At 57.9% G+C, this 18175-nt stretch overlaps 1 protein-coding gene across 1 annotated transcript; it reads left to right on the forward strand.

Annotated features, from left to right (window-relative positions):
* The first annotated feature begins 1058 nt into the window (after positions 1-1058).
* MYL3 (myosin light chain 3) lies at positions 1059-7475 on the forward strand. Its single transcript, XM_061397014.1, has 7 exons — positions 1059-1270; positions 3675-3702; positions 3846-3995; positions 4777-4950; positions 6772-6849; positions 6986-7028; positions 7228-7475. Exons 1-6 carry the CDS (start codon positions 1130-1132, stop codon positions 7012-7014), a joined length of 600 nt encoding a protein of 199 aa, XP_061252998.1. The 5' UTR covers positions 1059-1129; the 3' UTR covers positions 7015-7028; positions 7228-7475.
* The last annotated feature ends 10700 nt before the right edge of the window (positions 7476-18175 follow it).

Consider the following 18175-nt stretch of genomic DNA (forward strand, 5'->3'; position numbering starts at 1 on the left):
CACCCCAGGCTGAACACCCCGGGGGCACCCCTCCCAGCCCCCTGGGATCCTTGAGAGACACAGACCCTCTCAGGGCCCCAGCTAAAAGGTTGGCAGAGGGCAGCCTGGGGCGGTGGGACCGGGAGGGTGCAGTGAGGCCATGCCTTGAATGTGCCAACCAGAGGAGGGGCAAGGGCAGAGGGTATATGGTGTGTGAACGAGGGTCTGGTGGGGAGCAAGCCCTGAGGTGTGTGGGGAAAGGGGTCATGGAAGAGGGGCCGTAGGAAGCGAGGGAGAAACCAAGACGCTGACCTTGGGGCCAGGCAGGTGCTGAGGCAGGAGGCGGTGGACGCTGTTGGGCTGCTGAACTGGGCTGGGTGCCGGCCCTCGAGGGAGCAGACCCCCTTTTACTGCCAGTTAGGGTATTCCCAGAGCCGGGGGCCGCAGCTGCCGGCGAGCCAGACGCTCACACAGACGCAATAAACACCCAACCCAAACACACAGAAGCAACACTCACGGACCGGAATGGGCCCCACAGAGACACGGACCCTCCTACCAGAGATACGCAGAGACCCTCCCCACTGCATGCCAACACCCAGACAAACAGACAACGCACGTGGACAGACACGGCCCTCCCTCTCCACCTCCGTGTAGACACAGGGAATTCGAGGTCCAGATGGGAAGTGTAACCCAAGGGGTGCCCTTAGGTAATCCCCGTCCTTCGGCATCCAGCACAACGCCCAACATGCCCCGGGTCCATCCTCCCGCACCTGTTCAGTTTATTGGCCTTCCGAGGGACAGCAGGCCCTTGTGTGTGTGTGTGTGTGTGTGCTTTTCGGGGAATGCATGCGGGCTGAGCAGTGGCCGCTGTCTACCCTTCCCCCTTCTCTCCTCAACAGGTGACTGGGAGGCCTGGAGAGCCCTCCCTCTCCCCCACCCATTCCTGAGCTTGAACAATGCCCTCCCCAGGCCCCAAAATAGCCCCTGAGTCTATCCAATGTCCTTTTATGGCCCTGTCCCCATTGTGCCCTGCAGGGGTGGGGCCGGGGTCATGAGGTGTCCAGGCGGGATAAAGGCTGGTTGCAGGAGGCTCACCTACCCTGTTCTCGGCTTCCTTCTCTACACCCCCGCCTCTGTGCTCACAGCCTCCATGGCTCCCAAAAAGCCAGATCCCAAGAAGGATGAGGCCAAGGCAGGCGCCAAAGCAGCTGCAGCTCCGGCTCCCGCACCTGCACCCCCACCTGCACCCGAGCCCTCCAAGGAACCTGAGTTTGATCCCTCCAAGATCAAGGTGGGTGCGGAGGCCATGTTTTAGGTAGGAAGGGAAGGGTAGGTAAATGAATCCCAGAGTGGACCTACCCAGTGGGAGAGTGGGCTCCAGAAAGTGAGTACCGAGCTCTAGCTGGAAGCTTCAGCATCAGGAGGGCTGCAGCAGGAGAGACGGTGGTCAGACAGCAGGCAGGACTGCCCCAGTGTTGCTGAAGGGGCTGTCTTTTTGGTGGTTGGAAACTCACTTTCCCCTGTCCTTTTCCTTGGACCTTACTTACATCCTTGGGGAATTCTGGGCCCGCCAGTGTCCCCCACCCCTGCAGCCAGGCAGGGACTTTTCTTGTCATACTGTGGGGTTTTAAGTCCATGCCAAGTCCCCCTGGGGGGAGACAGGGTGGGAAGCAAGGCTCCTGCCCAGGCTGGGTCACAGTCACCCCCGCCAAGGTCCCTGAGCCCCAGAGCTGGTGGGGCCTCAGCTTTGAGGTGGCGACGCTGAGCCACAGTCTGGGTAGGTCATGGAGAAAATTGGTCGTGGAGCTGTGACCAGTGGCCCCAGGAGCCCTTCCCCAGCTTGGCTCGGAAGTCTTTCTCAGAGTCTAAACTTGGAGAATGCGCCGTGACTGCCACCTGTGGCATCCACATAGTGTCACGCACCCGGCGTCCCGCCTGCGTCTGTTCTTGGCTGGCTACTGGCCACCGCTGCCCTGACTACTGGCAAAGGGGCCCCGTGGAGCCATCCCAGCCCTTCAAGGTTCCCAGCAAGACTGCAACCAGTCCTCACAGATCCACCTCCACTTCCCAGATGGCGCCAGTGGTAAAGAACCTGCCCGCCAACGCAGGAGACACAAGAGACTCAGGTTCGATCACTGGGTCAGGAAGATCCCCTGGAGGCGGGCATGGCGATCCACTCCAGTATTTTTGTCTGGAGAATCCCATGGACAGAGGAGCTTGGTGGGCTACAGTCCATGAGATTGCACAGAGTTGAACACGACTGAAGCGACTTAGCACAGCACAAAGGTTCAAATCCCAAATCTGCTCCATTGCCATCGCTGCTCTAAGGCTTGGTTTCTTCAGCTGTGAAATGGGACAATGAGCCCTCCTCACAGACTGTCGGGAAACATTCACACCAAGTGATCCCTGGAGTCTGCCCCCACCCCGACCACCCTCAGACCCCAAGTGTGTATCCCACAGGCAGAGGGTTGGACAACCCCAGGGCCCATGGTGGCTTTGTGTGGTCTCCACAGATCTGAGGTTGCAGATTTGCCCTTGAGCAGAGGAACTCATGAGGTCTCTCCTGCGAACTCTGCAAAAAGCCAGGCCAGGACCCCAGGGCACCTAATCTCCGCGGGCTTCCTGGCAGAGGGAGCTTTCAGGTGGCCAGAAACAACTTGGTCGGGTCTTCCCAACACAAGGTTGAGCTGGAGGGCTGGGAGGGGCAACCCGGCAGGGTGGCTGGGGCAGGATTCTGCTCTGCGCTGGGGTGCACTGGGGCGGGGACTCCACGGGAGCCTCAGTGGGCGAGGTGCCAGTCAAGTCCCCCTCCCCCAAGCTCCTTTCCCTGGTGCGCCCTTGACCTTGGGCTGAGTGACTGCAGTGATAAAAATAGACCTGGTATCGAGTGAGGAGGGGGAAACCGGGTCCCAGGAGGCCTTCTGACCTCAGGTGCCCCTGCCATGGTCTTGCAAATGCTCAACAGCTCGGGCCCTGGCCCCATCCTGTGCCACGCTGGGGGCTGCCCTGGGCTTGTAGATGGGGGTGTGTGAGACTCAGGTGTAGGCGGGGCCAGGTGAGTGACAGTGCTCAGCCTCGAGGGCTCTGGGCGGGGGGGCAGACACACGCAAACAGGTGCACACACAGGTGTGTGAACGCACATGTTCATCACACACACCCCTCCTGTAGATGAGCTCTTATGTTGCAGGGCTCCCTGGCCTGTACCCTCAGCTCAGCCCCTCCTGCCACCTGCCACCCACTCCCAGTGAGATGAGGTGCCCCCATCTCATAGACAGACTTGCCCACTGGGCCCCAGGCCCAGCAGAGCTGGCAAAGCCAGTGTAGTTAGATTCTGTGGCTTCAGGCACATCTGTCCAGGACTAGGGGGTCTCAGGTAAGGCCCTGGGATGGAGATTCAGGGCACAAGGCTTCCCTCCGCATCACTTCCCCGGATGAGGCCTAACTGGTGTCAGGTCTGGGTACGCACAGACCCAATGCCGTCAGGTAGGACAGGTGAGGAGGGGTAAGGAGGTGGGGGGTGGGAGTCAAGGTGGACGGCAGGAGGTCCTGGGTGGTGGAAGCTGGGATCCTGAAATGTGGACAGGTCGGGCAACCGAGGGGTTGAGGCCCCGGCTGGCCATGGAGTGGAGTGACCAGGAGGAGGCCTGGCCCCATCCTCTGAACTCGGCACTCAGAATTTGGGGGTCTCCTTTCAGATCGAGTTCACTCCGGAGCAGATTGAAGGTGAGTGTGTGTGGGGGGGTCTTGAGCCCTGGGGCTGCAAGGCTGGGTCCCGGGTCCCCAGGCTGAGAGTCCTGCCAGCAGTGTGGGACAAGTTGGGTGGGCTGCCTCTGAAAGTGTCCACAGCTCACGCCCCCTCCCGGCAGAGTTCAAGGAAGCCTTCACGCTGTTCGACCGCACGCCCAAGTGCGAGATGAAGATCACGTACGGGCAGTGTGGGGACGTGCTACGGGCGCTGGGCCAGAATCCGACACAGGCCGAGGTGCTCCGTGTCCTGGGGAAGCCAAAGCAGGAAGGTGGGTGCACTCAGCCTAAGATGTCCCCATTAGCGCCAGTCCCTGGGGGAGACTGCCATCGCTGGTGGGGGGGCAACATGGGAGTCTCCCCACTGTGCACTCCTCTGACACCCTCCCGTTGTCTGGAGGAGGACCTGAGCCCAGCCTCAGGGGATGCTCACAAGCAGCGATGGCTCCTGTATCATCTGGCCGCATGCCCATTAGCCGGGCTTCCTGGTCACAGGGACTGACAACAGCACAAACCAGCTCCAGTGGAGTTGTGAGACCTGGCCTGGGTCTCCAGCATGCTCGCCCTGTCCCTCCTGGCCCCCTGGACATCCCTCTTGGGAGGGGACAGGGCCAGCTGCCCTCACCGCCTTGGCCAGAGACGGTTGCCCACTTTGCCCCAAGGAAGACTGAGACCCAAGCCCCCGCCGCAGGTACAGAAGCCCCAGACAAGGTCTCTGACCTGTCCAGCTGCTCTTGTCCCACCCTAGGTAGTGAGGAGAGTGGCATCTGTAAGAAAAATAACAAGGTGCTAGGAAGAACTGCTCCCCCAAAGGAGAACAGAGGGGCTAGACAGCCCACAGTGGCGCCGCTGTCCTTATGAACAGCAGAGGACCATGACAGTCATGCGTTTCTCAGCTGACTGTAAAGTGCCTGCTGGAGCGCTGGGTAAATGGCAAACTGGTGTAGAGTGCACTGGGGAGCTGGGTGAGGGGAGCAGGTCCTCACTGTCAGACATGGCGAGGGGGCTGCCTGCCCGCCCCTCAGAGCCGGGTGCTTGGCCATCTGTCCACAGAGCTCAACTCCAAGATGATGGACTTTGACACGTTCCTGCCCATGCTCCAGCACATCTCCAAGAACAAGGACACCGGCACCTATGAGGACTTCGTGGAGGGGCTGCGGGTCTTCGACAAGGAGGGCAACGGCACGGTCATGGGCGCTGAGCTCCGCCACGTGCTGGCCACGCTGGGTGAGGGCGGCCACGTGCTGGCCACGCTGGGTGAGGGCGGCCACGTGCTGGCCACGCTGGGTGAGGGCGGCCACGTGCTGGCCACGCTGGGTGAGGGCGGCCACGTGCTGGCCACGCTGGGTGAGGGCGGCCACGTGCTGGCCACGCTGGGTGAGGGCGGCCACGTGCTGGCCACGCTGGGTGAGCGCCGCCACGTGCTGGCCACGCTGGGTGAGCGCCGCCACGTGCTGGCCACGCTGGGTGAGGGCGGCCACGTGCTGGCCACGCTGGGTGAGCGCCGCCACGTGCTGGCCACGCTGGGTGAGGGCGGCCACGTGCTGGCCACGCTGGGGGAGGGCGGCCACGTGCTGGCCACGCTGGGGGAGGGCGGCCACGTGCTGGCCACGCTGGGGGAGGGCGGCCACGTGCTGGCCACGCTGGGTGAGGGCGGCCACGTGCTGGCCACGCTGGGTGAGCGCCGCCACGTGCTGGCCACGCTGGGTGAGGGCGGCCACGTGCTGGCCACGCTGGGTGAGGGCGGCCACGTGCTGGCCACGCTGGGTGAGGGCGGCCACGTGCTGGCCACGCTGGGTGAGCTCCGCCACGTGCTGGCCACGCTGGGTGAGCTCCGCCACGTGCTGGCCACGCTGGGTGAGGGCGGCCTCCTCCCCGCTCCCAGCCCGCCTTCCGGGAACATCTGGGAGGAAGCACGCTGTCCCCCGCCTGCTTCTCCCTTGTGAAATGGAGGGTGATGCTGTCAAGGTGCCTCCACGGCAGGAGACCTCGAAAATCTATGCAGGGAATTTAGAAATTTAGGTGGGGGATAAAGAAAGCCAGTGGGTGCCGCTCACAGAACTGGAAGGGCTCTGGGGACGGGGCGGGACGGGGTGGTGCACCCAAGGAGGGTCAGTCAATCCAGTCCTGGTGTTTGTTGCCTCAAGGTCAAATTCCGGAGCTGAGAAGGTACTGTGCCTGCCTCTTGGGCATCCTGACTCCCACCATCAGGGCCCTGGCTGGCAGGGATGTCCCCTTCTCAAACAGAATTTTTCCTACAGCAAATATTCATTGAGCTCAGATCGTGTCTACTCAAAGCGACCCTTCCTGCATCAAATATTTATTGAGTGCAAATGGCAACCCACTCCAGTGTTCTTGCCTGGAGAATCCCAGGGACGGGGGAGCCTGGTGGGCTGCCGTCTATGGGGTCGCACAGAGTCGGACACGACTGAAGTGACTTAGCAGCAGCAGCAGCAGCACTGTGTGATCAGCCCTGTGCCGGTCGCGGAGGTTATGTATGTGTGTGCGTGTGTGTGTGTGTGTGTGTGTGTGTGTGGCTGGGGGAGGTAGGAGGTGTGAGGGATACTGCAGCGGGCGTTCCACTGGGGGGACCGGCATGGCACACAAAAGCACAGAGTCAGGAAAGGGAAGGGCCAGCCTTGTCTGGGCAGCAGTGGTGGTGTCTCTAGAGCTCCTCCCTGGTCATCCCCAAGGTCCCCAGCTCTATCCTGCACATCTTCCCTGGTCTCCTCTTGATGGAGGGAGACCTTCCAGACTATTGAGGACAGGGGACAGTCTGTGCCGGGGACCTGAACAGCAAGATGGCGCTGTTATGGACGGAGTCTAGGCTCAGAGCGGGCACCAGGCTTGCACCCCAGGGCTTGTTCTTTTTGACTAGTCACTGATTCTCCTGGTTTCAGAACTGAGGGGTGACAGCTCAGGCTTCGGGGTATACCAATCTGAGGCATGGGGAATACTGGAGAGGCACACCCACCGTCCAGAGGCAGTCAGGGGTCTGCCCACCCTTCACACCTCGACAGTGCTGACTCAGCTTCCCACTCCTGCTAGGTGAGAAGCTGACAGAAGACGAGGTGGAGAAGCTGATGGCGGGGCAGGAAGACTCCAATGGCTGCATCAACTATGAAGGTAAACTCAGCAGGCAGGGAGTCTGCTGGGGGGACGCATTGGGGTCCTAGGGTCCCACCCTTGGCTGCTGGAGTGGGGCGTCATCACCCTTGACTACCCAGGGCCAAACCCTGCAGCTCACTCTCCTTCTTTCCAGCGTTTGTCAAGCACATCATGGCCGGCTGAACCTCTCACCCCAGGTGAGACCGCCCTACTCCCTTCCAAACCTGTGACCACCTTTGCCACCTCAGCTGATGTCGGTCCTGTGGTCCCCCTCCCACCTCTTTCATCCAGCTTCCCTGCTGCCCCCTCCCCAGCCCCAGCAATGCCAGTTCTCAGCTGACATCCCGCTGCCCGGCTCCCCGCTCTGCAGTAACCTGTGATCACGTTTGTTCTCAGGGAGCCTGGGGGGAGACAGTGCTGGGGCAGCTCGTCTTCTATTCGTGATGCGGACACCAGAGGCTTGGAGTTGTGAAGGGCTGGAGGGGAGCTCATGGAAACGCCTACACAGCCTCTCTCTGCACAACCCTGCAGACCACCCTGCAGGCCGTCATCACTGCCATCAGGCTACCTTGGCCAGTGACTGCATCGCTGACTCCACCCCTTGGGCCTCATGAATAAATGGCTCCTTTACTTCCTCCTCCTAACTTCCTTGCTTTCTTCTTCCTTTCTTTCTCTCCTTCCTTCTTTCTTTCTTTCTTTTTTTTTCCCTGGCTGTGCTGGGACTTCATTGCAGCACACGGGCTTAGTTGCCCCACAGCATGTGGGGTCTTAGTTCCCTGACCAGGGATCGAACCCACGCCCCCTGGATTGGAAGGCAGACTCTTAAATCACTGAACCACCAGGGAAGTCCCCACCCTCCCCCTTCCACCTTCTTTCTTCTCTATAGCCTTTTGGTTGACTTTTGTAAAATATCTATGTGCCACACAGGGTGAGCTCTGGACAAAATGGTAGGGGGGAATCATTTTGAAATCTCTCCTCCTGGCTTATCCCATCGAAACTGTGCCATCTGGTGTGCCAGACCCTCAGTGCCTGCCCACCAGGATGCTGGGCTGAGCTGGATGAGGACTGCCTCCCCTCCCCTTTCCCACTTCTGCAGATAGCAGTCATGCTCTGGTCTCTAACACAAGGATGCACCAGCAGCCTGGGAGCTCTGTGCGGGCTATCTAACATGGCGACCAGCCATCAGGGGACTGCGGGGCGCTGGCCCAGAGCCACCCATGTCACAGGTGGGGAAACCAAGGCCCAGAGCGGAGAATGGCTCTGCCTGAGTCACAGTGGGAACAGGTGGTGGGGAGGAGCCAATATTGTCCCCAGGCTTTCAGGGCCGAGGAGGCCTTAGACCCCCGCCTGACACGGATGGGAAGTTGTTCTCTGCTTGTGGTGTGATTCTCAGCCAGAGGGGTAGCACCCCAGGGCCACCAGTGGTTCCTCAGCCCTAGGCTTCTCAGCAGGAGACAGGTGTGGAATGACAACCGGGGTGCACACGCCACCCCCAGCAGTGCCAGCTCCACTGCCAGCCCTGTCCTGGGGTGAGGCCCTCCCCTCCTTTCAGAGCCTAGTGGGATGGGCGAGGGGAGGCTTCCCGGAGGAGGTGATCTACTCTGATTTGATGGGGAAGAAGAGCAGTGCTCTGCAGGGAGGGTTGGGGGCCCTAGAGATGAGAGGTGTGGGGGACATCAAGGGCCCAGAGTGGAGAGGGTGGGTCACACAGGGGGGGAAACAGCCTGCAGGCCAGGAGGACGCGGGAGGTCAGGGCAGCCCCCCAGGGTGCGGGTGGATGCTAGCACACCTGCCTGTGAGGTGAGTGCAGGCATGTGAGAGTGGGTGAGAGGGCTTGCATGGATCAGGCTGCCTGGGGGGATCGGTGTGGTGTGGGGAGAATGGCAGGATTCTGCGTGTGAGAGCATGTGTGTGCAGGTGTGTGTGGCAACTGTTGGCAGTATGTGTGAGAGTCTGTGAGGGCCTGTGAGTGTGTGTGTAGGAGTCTGTTTCGCCTTCCCGTCATCTTTTCAGCATTTATTGAGCACCTACTGTATGCCTTTAGGCCCTGCTTGTTGGCGCTCATACAAACCTGACAAATCGCCAAGCCATAGAGTGTATCAACCAGTGATCAAGGCTGGGCAGGAACCCAAAGCAGGGGAGGGGCCATGCGGTGCGTGTGTGCTCAGGGTGTGGGTGTGAGTGTCTGTGTTGGGAAGGAGGTTGGCCTGTTAAATAATCAGATCAGAGATTATCTGAGAAGGCAATGGTTGGGCAAAGACTGAGAAGAGAAGAGTAAATATCCTGAATATATAAAGGATTCCTACAATTCAATAACAGCAACAAAATGAATAGGCCAATTCAAACATAGGCAAAGGGTTTGAATAGACATTGCTTTAAATGAGATTGGATGCGTTTAGGGTGGTATAGCCATAGACCTGAACAGACATTTCTTTGAAGAAGATATACAAATGGACAATAAGCACGTGAAAAAATGCTCAACATCACTGATTAAGGAAATGCAAATCAAAACCACAATGAGATACTACCTCACACCCGTTAGGATGGTTATTATCCAGAAAACAGAAAGTAACAAGTGTTGGCAAGAAAGGAGAGAAATTGGAATCCTTGGGCACTCTGGGTGGGAATATAAAATGGTGCAGCTGCTGTGGAAAAAGTATGCAGTCTTCAAAAAATTAAAAACATAATTACCATATGACCCAGAAATTCCACTTCTGGGTATATAGCCAAAAGAATTGAAAGCAGGGACTTGGAGAGGTATTTGTAAACTCGTATTCACAACAGCACTATTCACAATAGCTGAAAGGTGGAAACAACCCAAGTGGCCATCAACAGAATGCATAAACAAAGTGTGGTTGGTCTATACATACAGTGGAATATTATTCTGACTTAAAAATGAAGGAAATTCTGACACACGCCACAGCGTGGATGAACTTTGAGGACATTATGCAAAGTAAAAGAAGCCAGACACAGAACGACAGTTACAGCATGATCCCACTCCAAGGAGGTTTCTAGAATTCAGAGACAGAGGATAGAATGGTGGTTGCCAGGGGTTGCAGGGAGGGAGGGATGGGGAAGTGTTGTGGAAGATAAGAAAAACAAGACCCATGGCTGATTCATATCAATGTATGGCAAAAACCACTACAATATTGTAAAGTAATTAGCCTCCAACTAAAATAAATACATTTCAAAAAATAATAATAATAAAAAAAGGAAAAACAAGAGAGGCGAGATGGTGTTGTCTTAGGCTGGGCTTTCCCAGCAGCAGAGATGAGACAAGGACTTGAATGCAAGTAGTGTTCCTGGGAGGTAGCCTCAGAGAGCAGGAGAAAGCATCTGTGCAGGGAAGGAATTCCCCTGGGTATATGAGAGCAGATCATCCTGGGGGTTCAGCCCTGCTGGGGACCTCCAGGAGATGGTGGTGTTGTCCCACTGAGGGGGTGAGGGAACCAGACCACTCATTCACCAGCTCCCACCTTTGCTGCTTGGGGTGGTGCCCCAGAGGTAAGCTGGCACATCCATGTGGGGCACTATTTCAGCATCTGCTCCAGGGAGCCATGAGGGCATCAGAGGGAAGAGACATTCCAGTGGAGACAGGAGCAGAGAGTGCGGTGGGACGGCGACAGGATGCGAAGGAGTGTCCTTGGGCCATGGGAACGGCTTTGGTGTGTGCTCTGGGGAGATGGTCTATCAGCTGCCGTGTGGAGAACAGACTGGCAGACAGGAGCTGAATCAGGGACCCCAGGTAGGAGGGTCCAGGAGAGATAAGAGGCACACTTGGTCCAGCGGATATGGTGCAAAGAGATCAGATTCCAGGTTATTTTTGAAAACACTCTCAGCAACACCTTGGGCAGATTTTGAGGCTTCCTTCTTCCTTTCCTTATCTAAACACAATCCAGTCCAGCCCCGGATCTGGTGAGGGCTGGGGAGCATGGTCTGCCCTTCCATCATGCACAGTCCAGCTGGCTGGTGGGGCAGGAAGCAGAGGCTCTAGTTGGGGGTGTCCATATGCGCGTGTGACTCTGCTGGACTCTGCCTAGCCTCCTTGGCCAATGGATGGTTGAGGACCTCCACAGATGACAACAGGGTCTCCTTTTGGCCCCAGTCAGGGAAGAGAGCCCCCTGATTGGCTAATATCCTTCTGGGCAGGCCACAGCTCCTGTCTGTCCTAGCCACCTTGCTCTCGGACGTCAAGTCCAGGAGCAGCTGAGATTCCCTTCAAAGGTCTCCAGAGGCCGCCTGGGTGAATGGTCCAGTTTCTTCTTTCCAGGGATGCCCGCCGTGGGCTGAGTCCCATCGGCAGGGATCACACCTGCTGTCACCATCCCCAGGCAGGAAGAGGTCCTGCCTCCACGTTTCCAGGGGTGCGGGATCTCAGGGGATATGTGTTCTGCTCTCCCAAGAAAGCCCGCCTCTCCTCTGGTTTCCAGGATGGTCCTGCAGGGCCCCAAGCCTTCTCCCAAATACACCCTCCGTCCTGTAGGCTCCCCTAGTTCCTGGGAGTTACTACCCTACTTGGCTTGGCCTGGAGGTGGAAGGGAATACCTCACACATTCTACAGGACACGTTGCAACTCCCACCCACCAGTCTTCCAGGGTGGGCCGAGAGTGGACAGGCTGCAGGGGCTGGCAGAGGCAGAGCTGGGGCTATGGTGTCTGCTGAGCCCTGCCTGGGACTGTTTGGCGCCCTCTTGTTGGGGCTCTACTCCACTAGGAATGTCTCTGTCGCACTCATGGCCGTGGTGCCACTCTGGGGGCATTCTGCCTGTTGTATGTGGCTGTGCTGACACCGTGTGGGTTTGGGTCACTGACTGTGGGTCTGAGTGTCAGAGCGGAGGGGGCCTGGAGGGTGGAACTCAGCTGTGGGGGTGAGGCTTCTCGCGCAGCAGCCTCCCACCTGCCATGGCCGGGTGACATGCGTGTGCGTTTCTGTGTGTCCCTGTGTCCATGTGTGTGTGCGTCCACAAGTGTGCCCGCCTACTTGTGTCTGGGACTGTGTCTGTGAGTGTGCGTGCATACCCGCGAATGCAGGTGCCTATGCGTCTGCGCACATGCACATGTGTGTTTCCCTCTGTGTATGTGTGTGTGTCTGTTTGTGTGCACGTCTGAGTGTGTACGTGCTGGGGGGCTCTGCTGAGTCAGTGCTTGTGTTGGGCGGGCAGCGCTCCCTGCCAGGCTGTGGCCTCCCCACAGTTGCATAAACACTGGTCCCAGCTCCCCCCTCAAGCAGGGTGGTCCAGCCAGTGTCCCTGCGGCCGGTGGGACGGGATGGGTGGGTGGCAAAGGGCTTGCCCTTGGGTCAGCCTGGTCTCCTCCATACCTCAGGTGCCAGGTCATGTGCCCCGTTTGGCTGGAATGTGGTCTGGGGTCTCTCTATGCCTTTCTTCCCCCATCTGGTCCGAGGCCTTAGCTCTGAGGTCTCTGTGAGGTGACAGGAGTATTCACCACTCCAGTCCTGGTCCAGGCAGAACCAGAGGGTCAGTGGGGCAATCAGGGGGCTGGGGAGCCAGGGGCAGAATTCAGCCTCAGGACCCCAGAGCTAAGCAGCCCTCTCTGCTCTGAGGTCTCAGCTCTCCAGGGAGCTTGGCAGCCTGCCACGGCTTGCATCTTCTCGCCAGACACCATCTGTAAGGATCTGGGGGCCACCACCGAGATGTGGGGCAGATAGCACTGAATGGGGGGCCAAGAAGATCAGAAATTCAGGCTGGGGCAGAATGAAGTCAGGCAGGGTCTTGAGGAAATCAGGTATCAGAGGAGCCTCTTACCAGGTCACAAGGAGGAAGGAAGTCAAACTGTGGGCGTGAGACATTGGACTCTGGGGATCAAAGCACTGCGGCAGAGAAGCTGACAGAAAGCTGATAGAGATCTTAAGAGAAATTGGGTCATGGGGGGTGGGTAGGGTAAAAGGATCTAAGCGAAGGCATGCACAAAGTCAGATGTGGGGTGTGGAAAGGAGGTGGCGGAGGAGGGCGGGCAGCAAACGGAAATTGGGCAGCCCTCACCCTGTGTAAGGGGGGCTTGGGGTGCCAGGCTGGAGTGCTCTGCTATTGTTTCTGAGGTTTTGGGTGGTGAGGAAGGCTTAGGGGAGGGGGCAAGGATGAGCCTTGCCCTTGGGTACCGGGTCAGCCACACCCCAGGGAGCCCAGGCACCTCAGGGAACAGTAGGCAAACCCCAGACCTTGAACCCCAGTGACCCAGCACAGAAGAGCCTCCCTGGGGTTCTCTCAAGCCCCTTCCAGCCAGCCCCAGGCCCGCCCTTGCCCAAGTTTAGGGGTTATTTGTTGCCGCCCTCCCAAAGCCACACAATCCTGGTTTGCCCGAATGCTGACAGAGCACAGCTGGAATGTGGAGTGTGTGTGAGTGTGTACACGAGGCTCCCTAGGGTCGCCCGCCCAACAGGCCCCTCCAGTCTCAGTGGCCAGGGCCCAGGTCCCCCACGACAGGGAAGGGCCCCTGCCCGCTGCTCCTCCCCAGCCAGGCTGTGGACACCTGAGACTCCACCATTTTCTTCCAACCTCCAGTGTCTTGGGTCTGTGGATCTGGATACCTGGCGTGTCTACTGAGGCCTTGGCGAGGATGAGAGCCTTTCTGGAGGGCTGGGAATGGGGAAAGGCAGTGGAAGGCTCTGCAGCTCCCGAGGTGGGGTAGACAGTGCTTCCTGGGAAGTCTCACATCTTGGCCAACTTCTTAATTTTTATACTTTGGTCCAGCTGAACATGAGCACCCCTTTTCCCTACTATCTGCTCTGGGTCTGGAGGCCTGTCTTCTCTCCTCTCAGTACCTCGTCCATCACTCCCCTCCTCATCTCTTTCCTTCTCTCCCATAGTAGGCTTGCTTGGAAGCCACTTAAAGTTGCTCTAGAATGCCATCCTCAGCTCCCAGGTTAACTGGGAGGGGTACTGAGCACCCTGTCCCAAGGGGTGTGTAAGCAGAGGGGAACCAATTCCAATCAGAAAGGCTGCAGAAGGGATTCTTGCTCTGCTGGAGATTGGAAGAACTTGGGTGTTTCCAAGTCCAGGGTGCAACACATGACAATATGCAAGACTGCTTTCACTGGAGAAAAATAAGGCCCATGTTGCATGTTATCCATGAAACTCAATTCATGCATCTTCAGGGCCTGGGTGTTTTTTGTCAAAGATTACATTCTGCCTTTTTTTTTTTTTTTTGCCTTAAGAATATTATTTCGTTTATAAACATCGGGGATGGTAGCTGGTAGCAGTTGTTTTCCATGTCTTAACTTGGCACAATAAGACCTTACAAGGCCATTTCTGAGTTTTGAGGAAATCTCAGTTTGTTGCAGTGAAAAAAATCTCCCCCAATACCCAGAGAGAGGCCCTTGAGTGGGACAGGTCCTTTTCAGGTTCAAGGCTCATTTGAATCAGGTGCCAACTGGGCTGTACCGTGATGACTAACGGAGACCTGGCCAGTTGGGATGGAGTGGGGAGTGGAGGCTTGGCAGGGGCACTGCATGAGCCCTTGGGACAAGCAGGCACTGGTGAGGTTGGGGCTGGGGAGGGTGAGCACACAAGTAAAGATGCCTCAGCTCCTTGCATTGGAATATCTGGGATCCTGAGATTCCAGGTATTTCCAAACCGCTGGATGCCCATAACTATGTGTGCTTCTGGTGGGAAGTCAGCGTGGTAGTGACCTCACCTCCCTTGCTGCAGCTCAGGGCTGGGATGGTGGCAGCTGGGGCAGAAAGGCAAACACTGAAGGCCTTCCAGCTGGCGCAGAGCAGCAGTGCTCAGGGCTGAGGGGTGAGAAGGGAAGTTGGGCACATCCCGGGAGCCTCGGGGGGTTCCTCTGCAAGGCCTGGGCTGGGAGCCCTCGAGAGGGTGACACACCCGGACCCCACGGCTCTCGGTGGAGACGGCTTGGGCTGCTAGTAGCCAGCTTCTCCCTCTCTCAGGAGCTCAGGTTCTGTGCATTCCCTTGCCAAAAGGGTGCCTTGGTCTGGAGGGTAGAGCTGGAGGTGAGGGACACCCCCAGGCTTGCTGTGGCTCCAGGGTCACATGGCAGAGTGACTCTGACCATCCTGGGCACCTGGGGATCCAGCCATCAAGTCCTGGACTCAGGGTGGACAGGCCTCGCTCTAGGGTCAGCAGGGGCAAAATGGTGAGAGCATCAAGAGTGACCTTGAAATTCAGTCCCCAGCACCCCCAGGTTGCCTGCCCTGGGCTCCTGCCTGGGTCTCCCGTGTGGTCAGAGTCCCCCTCCCAGGAGGAGGCCCTGACCCCTGCACCTGCCTTCCTCCCCTGATTCTTGCAGGGCCCATTTAACTCATCACTGCACAGTGACCACGCATCTACTGTGCTCCCTGTGCTTCACCAGGTGCCAGCACCTTGTAGTGAACTAAAACAATTCCCTGGCCGAGTCCAACTCTGGCTCTGGCCCAGCTCCTGTGGCCTGTGATTTCCGACCTGAGTGAGCAGGGAAGAACCCTGATTCCACTTATTGGTGCCTGCCAGCCTGACTCCCACCTTAAAGTTGGGCAGGAAGAGGCCTCAGACATCAGAGCCAACATCTGTTCCAGGACAAGTCTGATGAGCTGCTGCTTGCTTAAATACCCCCAGCAACATGGAGCTCACTCTCAGCTGAGCCCGCTCAGCCAGGCAGGCAGCTCTCTGATGTAGGGTGAAAACCTATCCAGGCCTCTCTAGTTCTCAGAAACTGGGTCTTTAGAAGTGTTCCCCATCCCATCTGACCCTTCTGTGATCCACTAGGCTGACCCCAGTCTTGCTATTCTCTAGGTTGATCCCTTGCTCCAGGATGGGCCTTACCCTCTGTAAAGCTGCTGGGGGCTCAGTTTTCTTGGGCCCCGAGAACTGTCCGAGCACCTGCTCCAGGTGCCATAAGGCAAGGGCTGTTTTTGCACCACAAAGGGCTCTGAGGTCACCTCTGCGGAAGGAGGCCTGGAGGGGTGAATCCAGGCAAGGAAGGCAGTGTAGTGAGAGAGGGGGGTCCCCTGCAGGTTGCTCTGGGGCTTCTTCTTTGGGCCTGTTTCCCTCCTATATGGGGCTGGAGGTATGGGAACCTCAACTGTTCTGAGCCCTGGAGAGGCTACTTCTGGAGTCTGAGCTTCGGGTTGGGGGGGTTTGGGGGCAGTCAGGAGCAAGGGTGGGAGGGTGCGATGGGGGTAGGGGAGGCGACAGTTGCTTTGAAATGTGGAGAATAATAAAGCAAGGAATGTCTGAGCTCAGGGGAAAAAATAACCCCCACCCACTGGGCCTCCCACACTGCACATAATGAATTAAGTACAGGGAGGCACGTTTCATGTGGGGGTGCTGGCTGGGGAAGGCTAGAAGGCCCCTAATGAGAAACAGGGTCCTGAATGGGCCACTGGGAGCTCGGGGTTCGAGGTCACCTAACCCTACCCTTGGGGGTACTCTCACTCCCCAAAAGCTTCCTCTCAACCTCCCTTTGTCTGCATGGGTGAGGGGAGGGGGTCCTGCCCAATCTCCGCGCTGACCCCTGTACGGGGCTGCACCCCAGTGCTGGCCCTGAATGATCAGTGGGGGAGCTGGTATGGCTGACTTGGATGGAGCTTCTCATCCTCGCCCTTCTGCAAGCATTGACTGAATACCTGCCGGGTAGGTGTCTCCTGCCTGCAGGATGGTGGGGTCAACACTGCCTCCCTGCTGGACCGATCAAATCCACGGAGCCCACCAGCATCCGACCAGCAAGCCCCCAAGCCCCAGGCCACTTCCTGTCTCCAGTCTCCACAGCCCTTCCCCTTGCTCTGCCTATTCCTGTTTCCTGTGGCCTCACCTCCGTCCACTCCTATGTTCCTGGCCCCAGCTCAGTACCACCCCTGGCGCCTTCACCAGGGCTCGGACCTCAGCAGGCCCTGGGACAAGCTCCGCCTTTCCAGCCCACCAGTCTGGGGCATTTGGCTTTTTTATGGGTCACTTCCCCCTACCTCCTCTCCCTCCCTCCCCAGTAAACTTAATGTTCCCCCAACAAGGTCTACACTCTCCATCTTCGTTCATACTGTTCCTTCTGTCTGATAGACCCCTACTCACCTACTCCCCAAGACTGCTTTCTTAAAAAAAAACACCCCTTTCCTGAGGGGCCCAGGAAAACAGTGGGTAAGTGAGTAAACCATCAGCAAAAGAGTAAACGCCCAGAAAGGGTGAAGTCAGGTAGGCATGTTTTTAAGGCTCCCCAAGGATCGGGGCCTCTCAGCCTCTGCCAGCTTGGAGCAAAGACCCCATTTTATTTTTAAGAAGTCTGACTAGGGCCTTGGAACTTGCAGTATTCTCCCCCAGCATCCCTTCTCTCCCCCACCCACTGTAATTAAAACCATTGTTTTTCAAGCACATGTTAATTAAAAAGCAAACATGTTTTGCTAAGTAATTTGGAATCTCTGGTTATGCAAACCAGAGTCATTCCAGTTTTAAAAAAAAAAAAATCTCTCACCCAGCTGGCCCCAGTGTCTTGGGAGCTGAGGACCCTTGGGGACACAGTAGATGCACAGCCCTTTACAGTTTACATTCCCGTGAAGGCCTAGCCAGGGCAGGATGGCCTCAGTGTTAAACAGGTGGCAACACAGAGTGGTCACAGAGGCCCAGAGCTCCCAGCAAGCCCAGCATCACCAGCCCCTGCAGATGTGTGCTTTGGACCCAGGGAGCAATAGTGAGCAGGCTGATGGAGCCGTGTGGCCCGTCCTGCAGGCAGGGTCTTTGTTTCTGAGCCTCTGCCCAGCTGTGGGGCAAGGAAAGAGGATGTGGGCATGACAGAGCTTCGAGCCCAGCCAGGAAGGCTGGCGGGTGCTGGGCCACGTCCCTCGTTTCCAGCACAGCTGGCGCAATGACCACCCAAAGCTGGGACAGTAGGTGCCTGAGGTGAGGGCCCAAGGGAAGGACCAGCCTGATGGGTTAGGGGAACCCTGGATCCTCAGAGCTGCCTGCTCCAGCCCCAGCTTCCCCCTCCGTCTGGTGCAGCCCACAAGTGCCCCCACCCTGTAGGGAGCTGGAGCCCCCAGGATGCAGGGTTCAGTGACCTCCAGCCCCTCCTGTTCCCTTGGTGAGATGAGGGCATCTCACCAAGAGGCCCCTCCAAAGCTTGTCGCCACTTTGCAATCTGCCTGTTCGCCCTCCCGGTTCGGGGGAGCCCTGACAACTGAAAGTTTTCTCTTATGTAGTGTGTGCTCCACGTGCGAGTCTGGACCTACGTGTGTGTCACTGTTCACCAGGGTTCTGTGTGAAGGAGTCTCTCCCTGCTTCCTGAAGGAAATGAATGCCAAGGTCCTGCGCGGATCGGGGTGGGCAGGGGATGGGGCAGGGACCAGGAAGAATGTCTTATGGGGGGAAGGAACCCCGCCCCCTGGCCACCTCCGGCACTGA

The sequence above is a fragment of the Bos javanicus genome, chromosome 22, assembly GCF_032452875.1.
Source record: "Bos javanicus breed banteng chromosome 22, ARS-OSU_banteng_1.0, whole genome shotgun sequence".
Taxonomy (NCBI): Eukaryota; Metazoa; Chordata; class Mammalia; order Artiodactyla; family Bovidae; genus Bos; species Bos javanicus.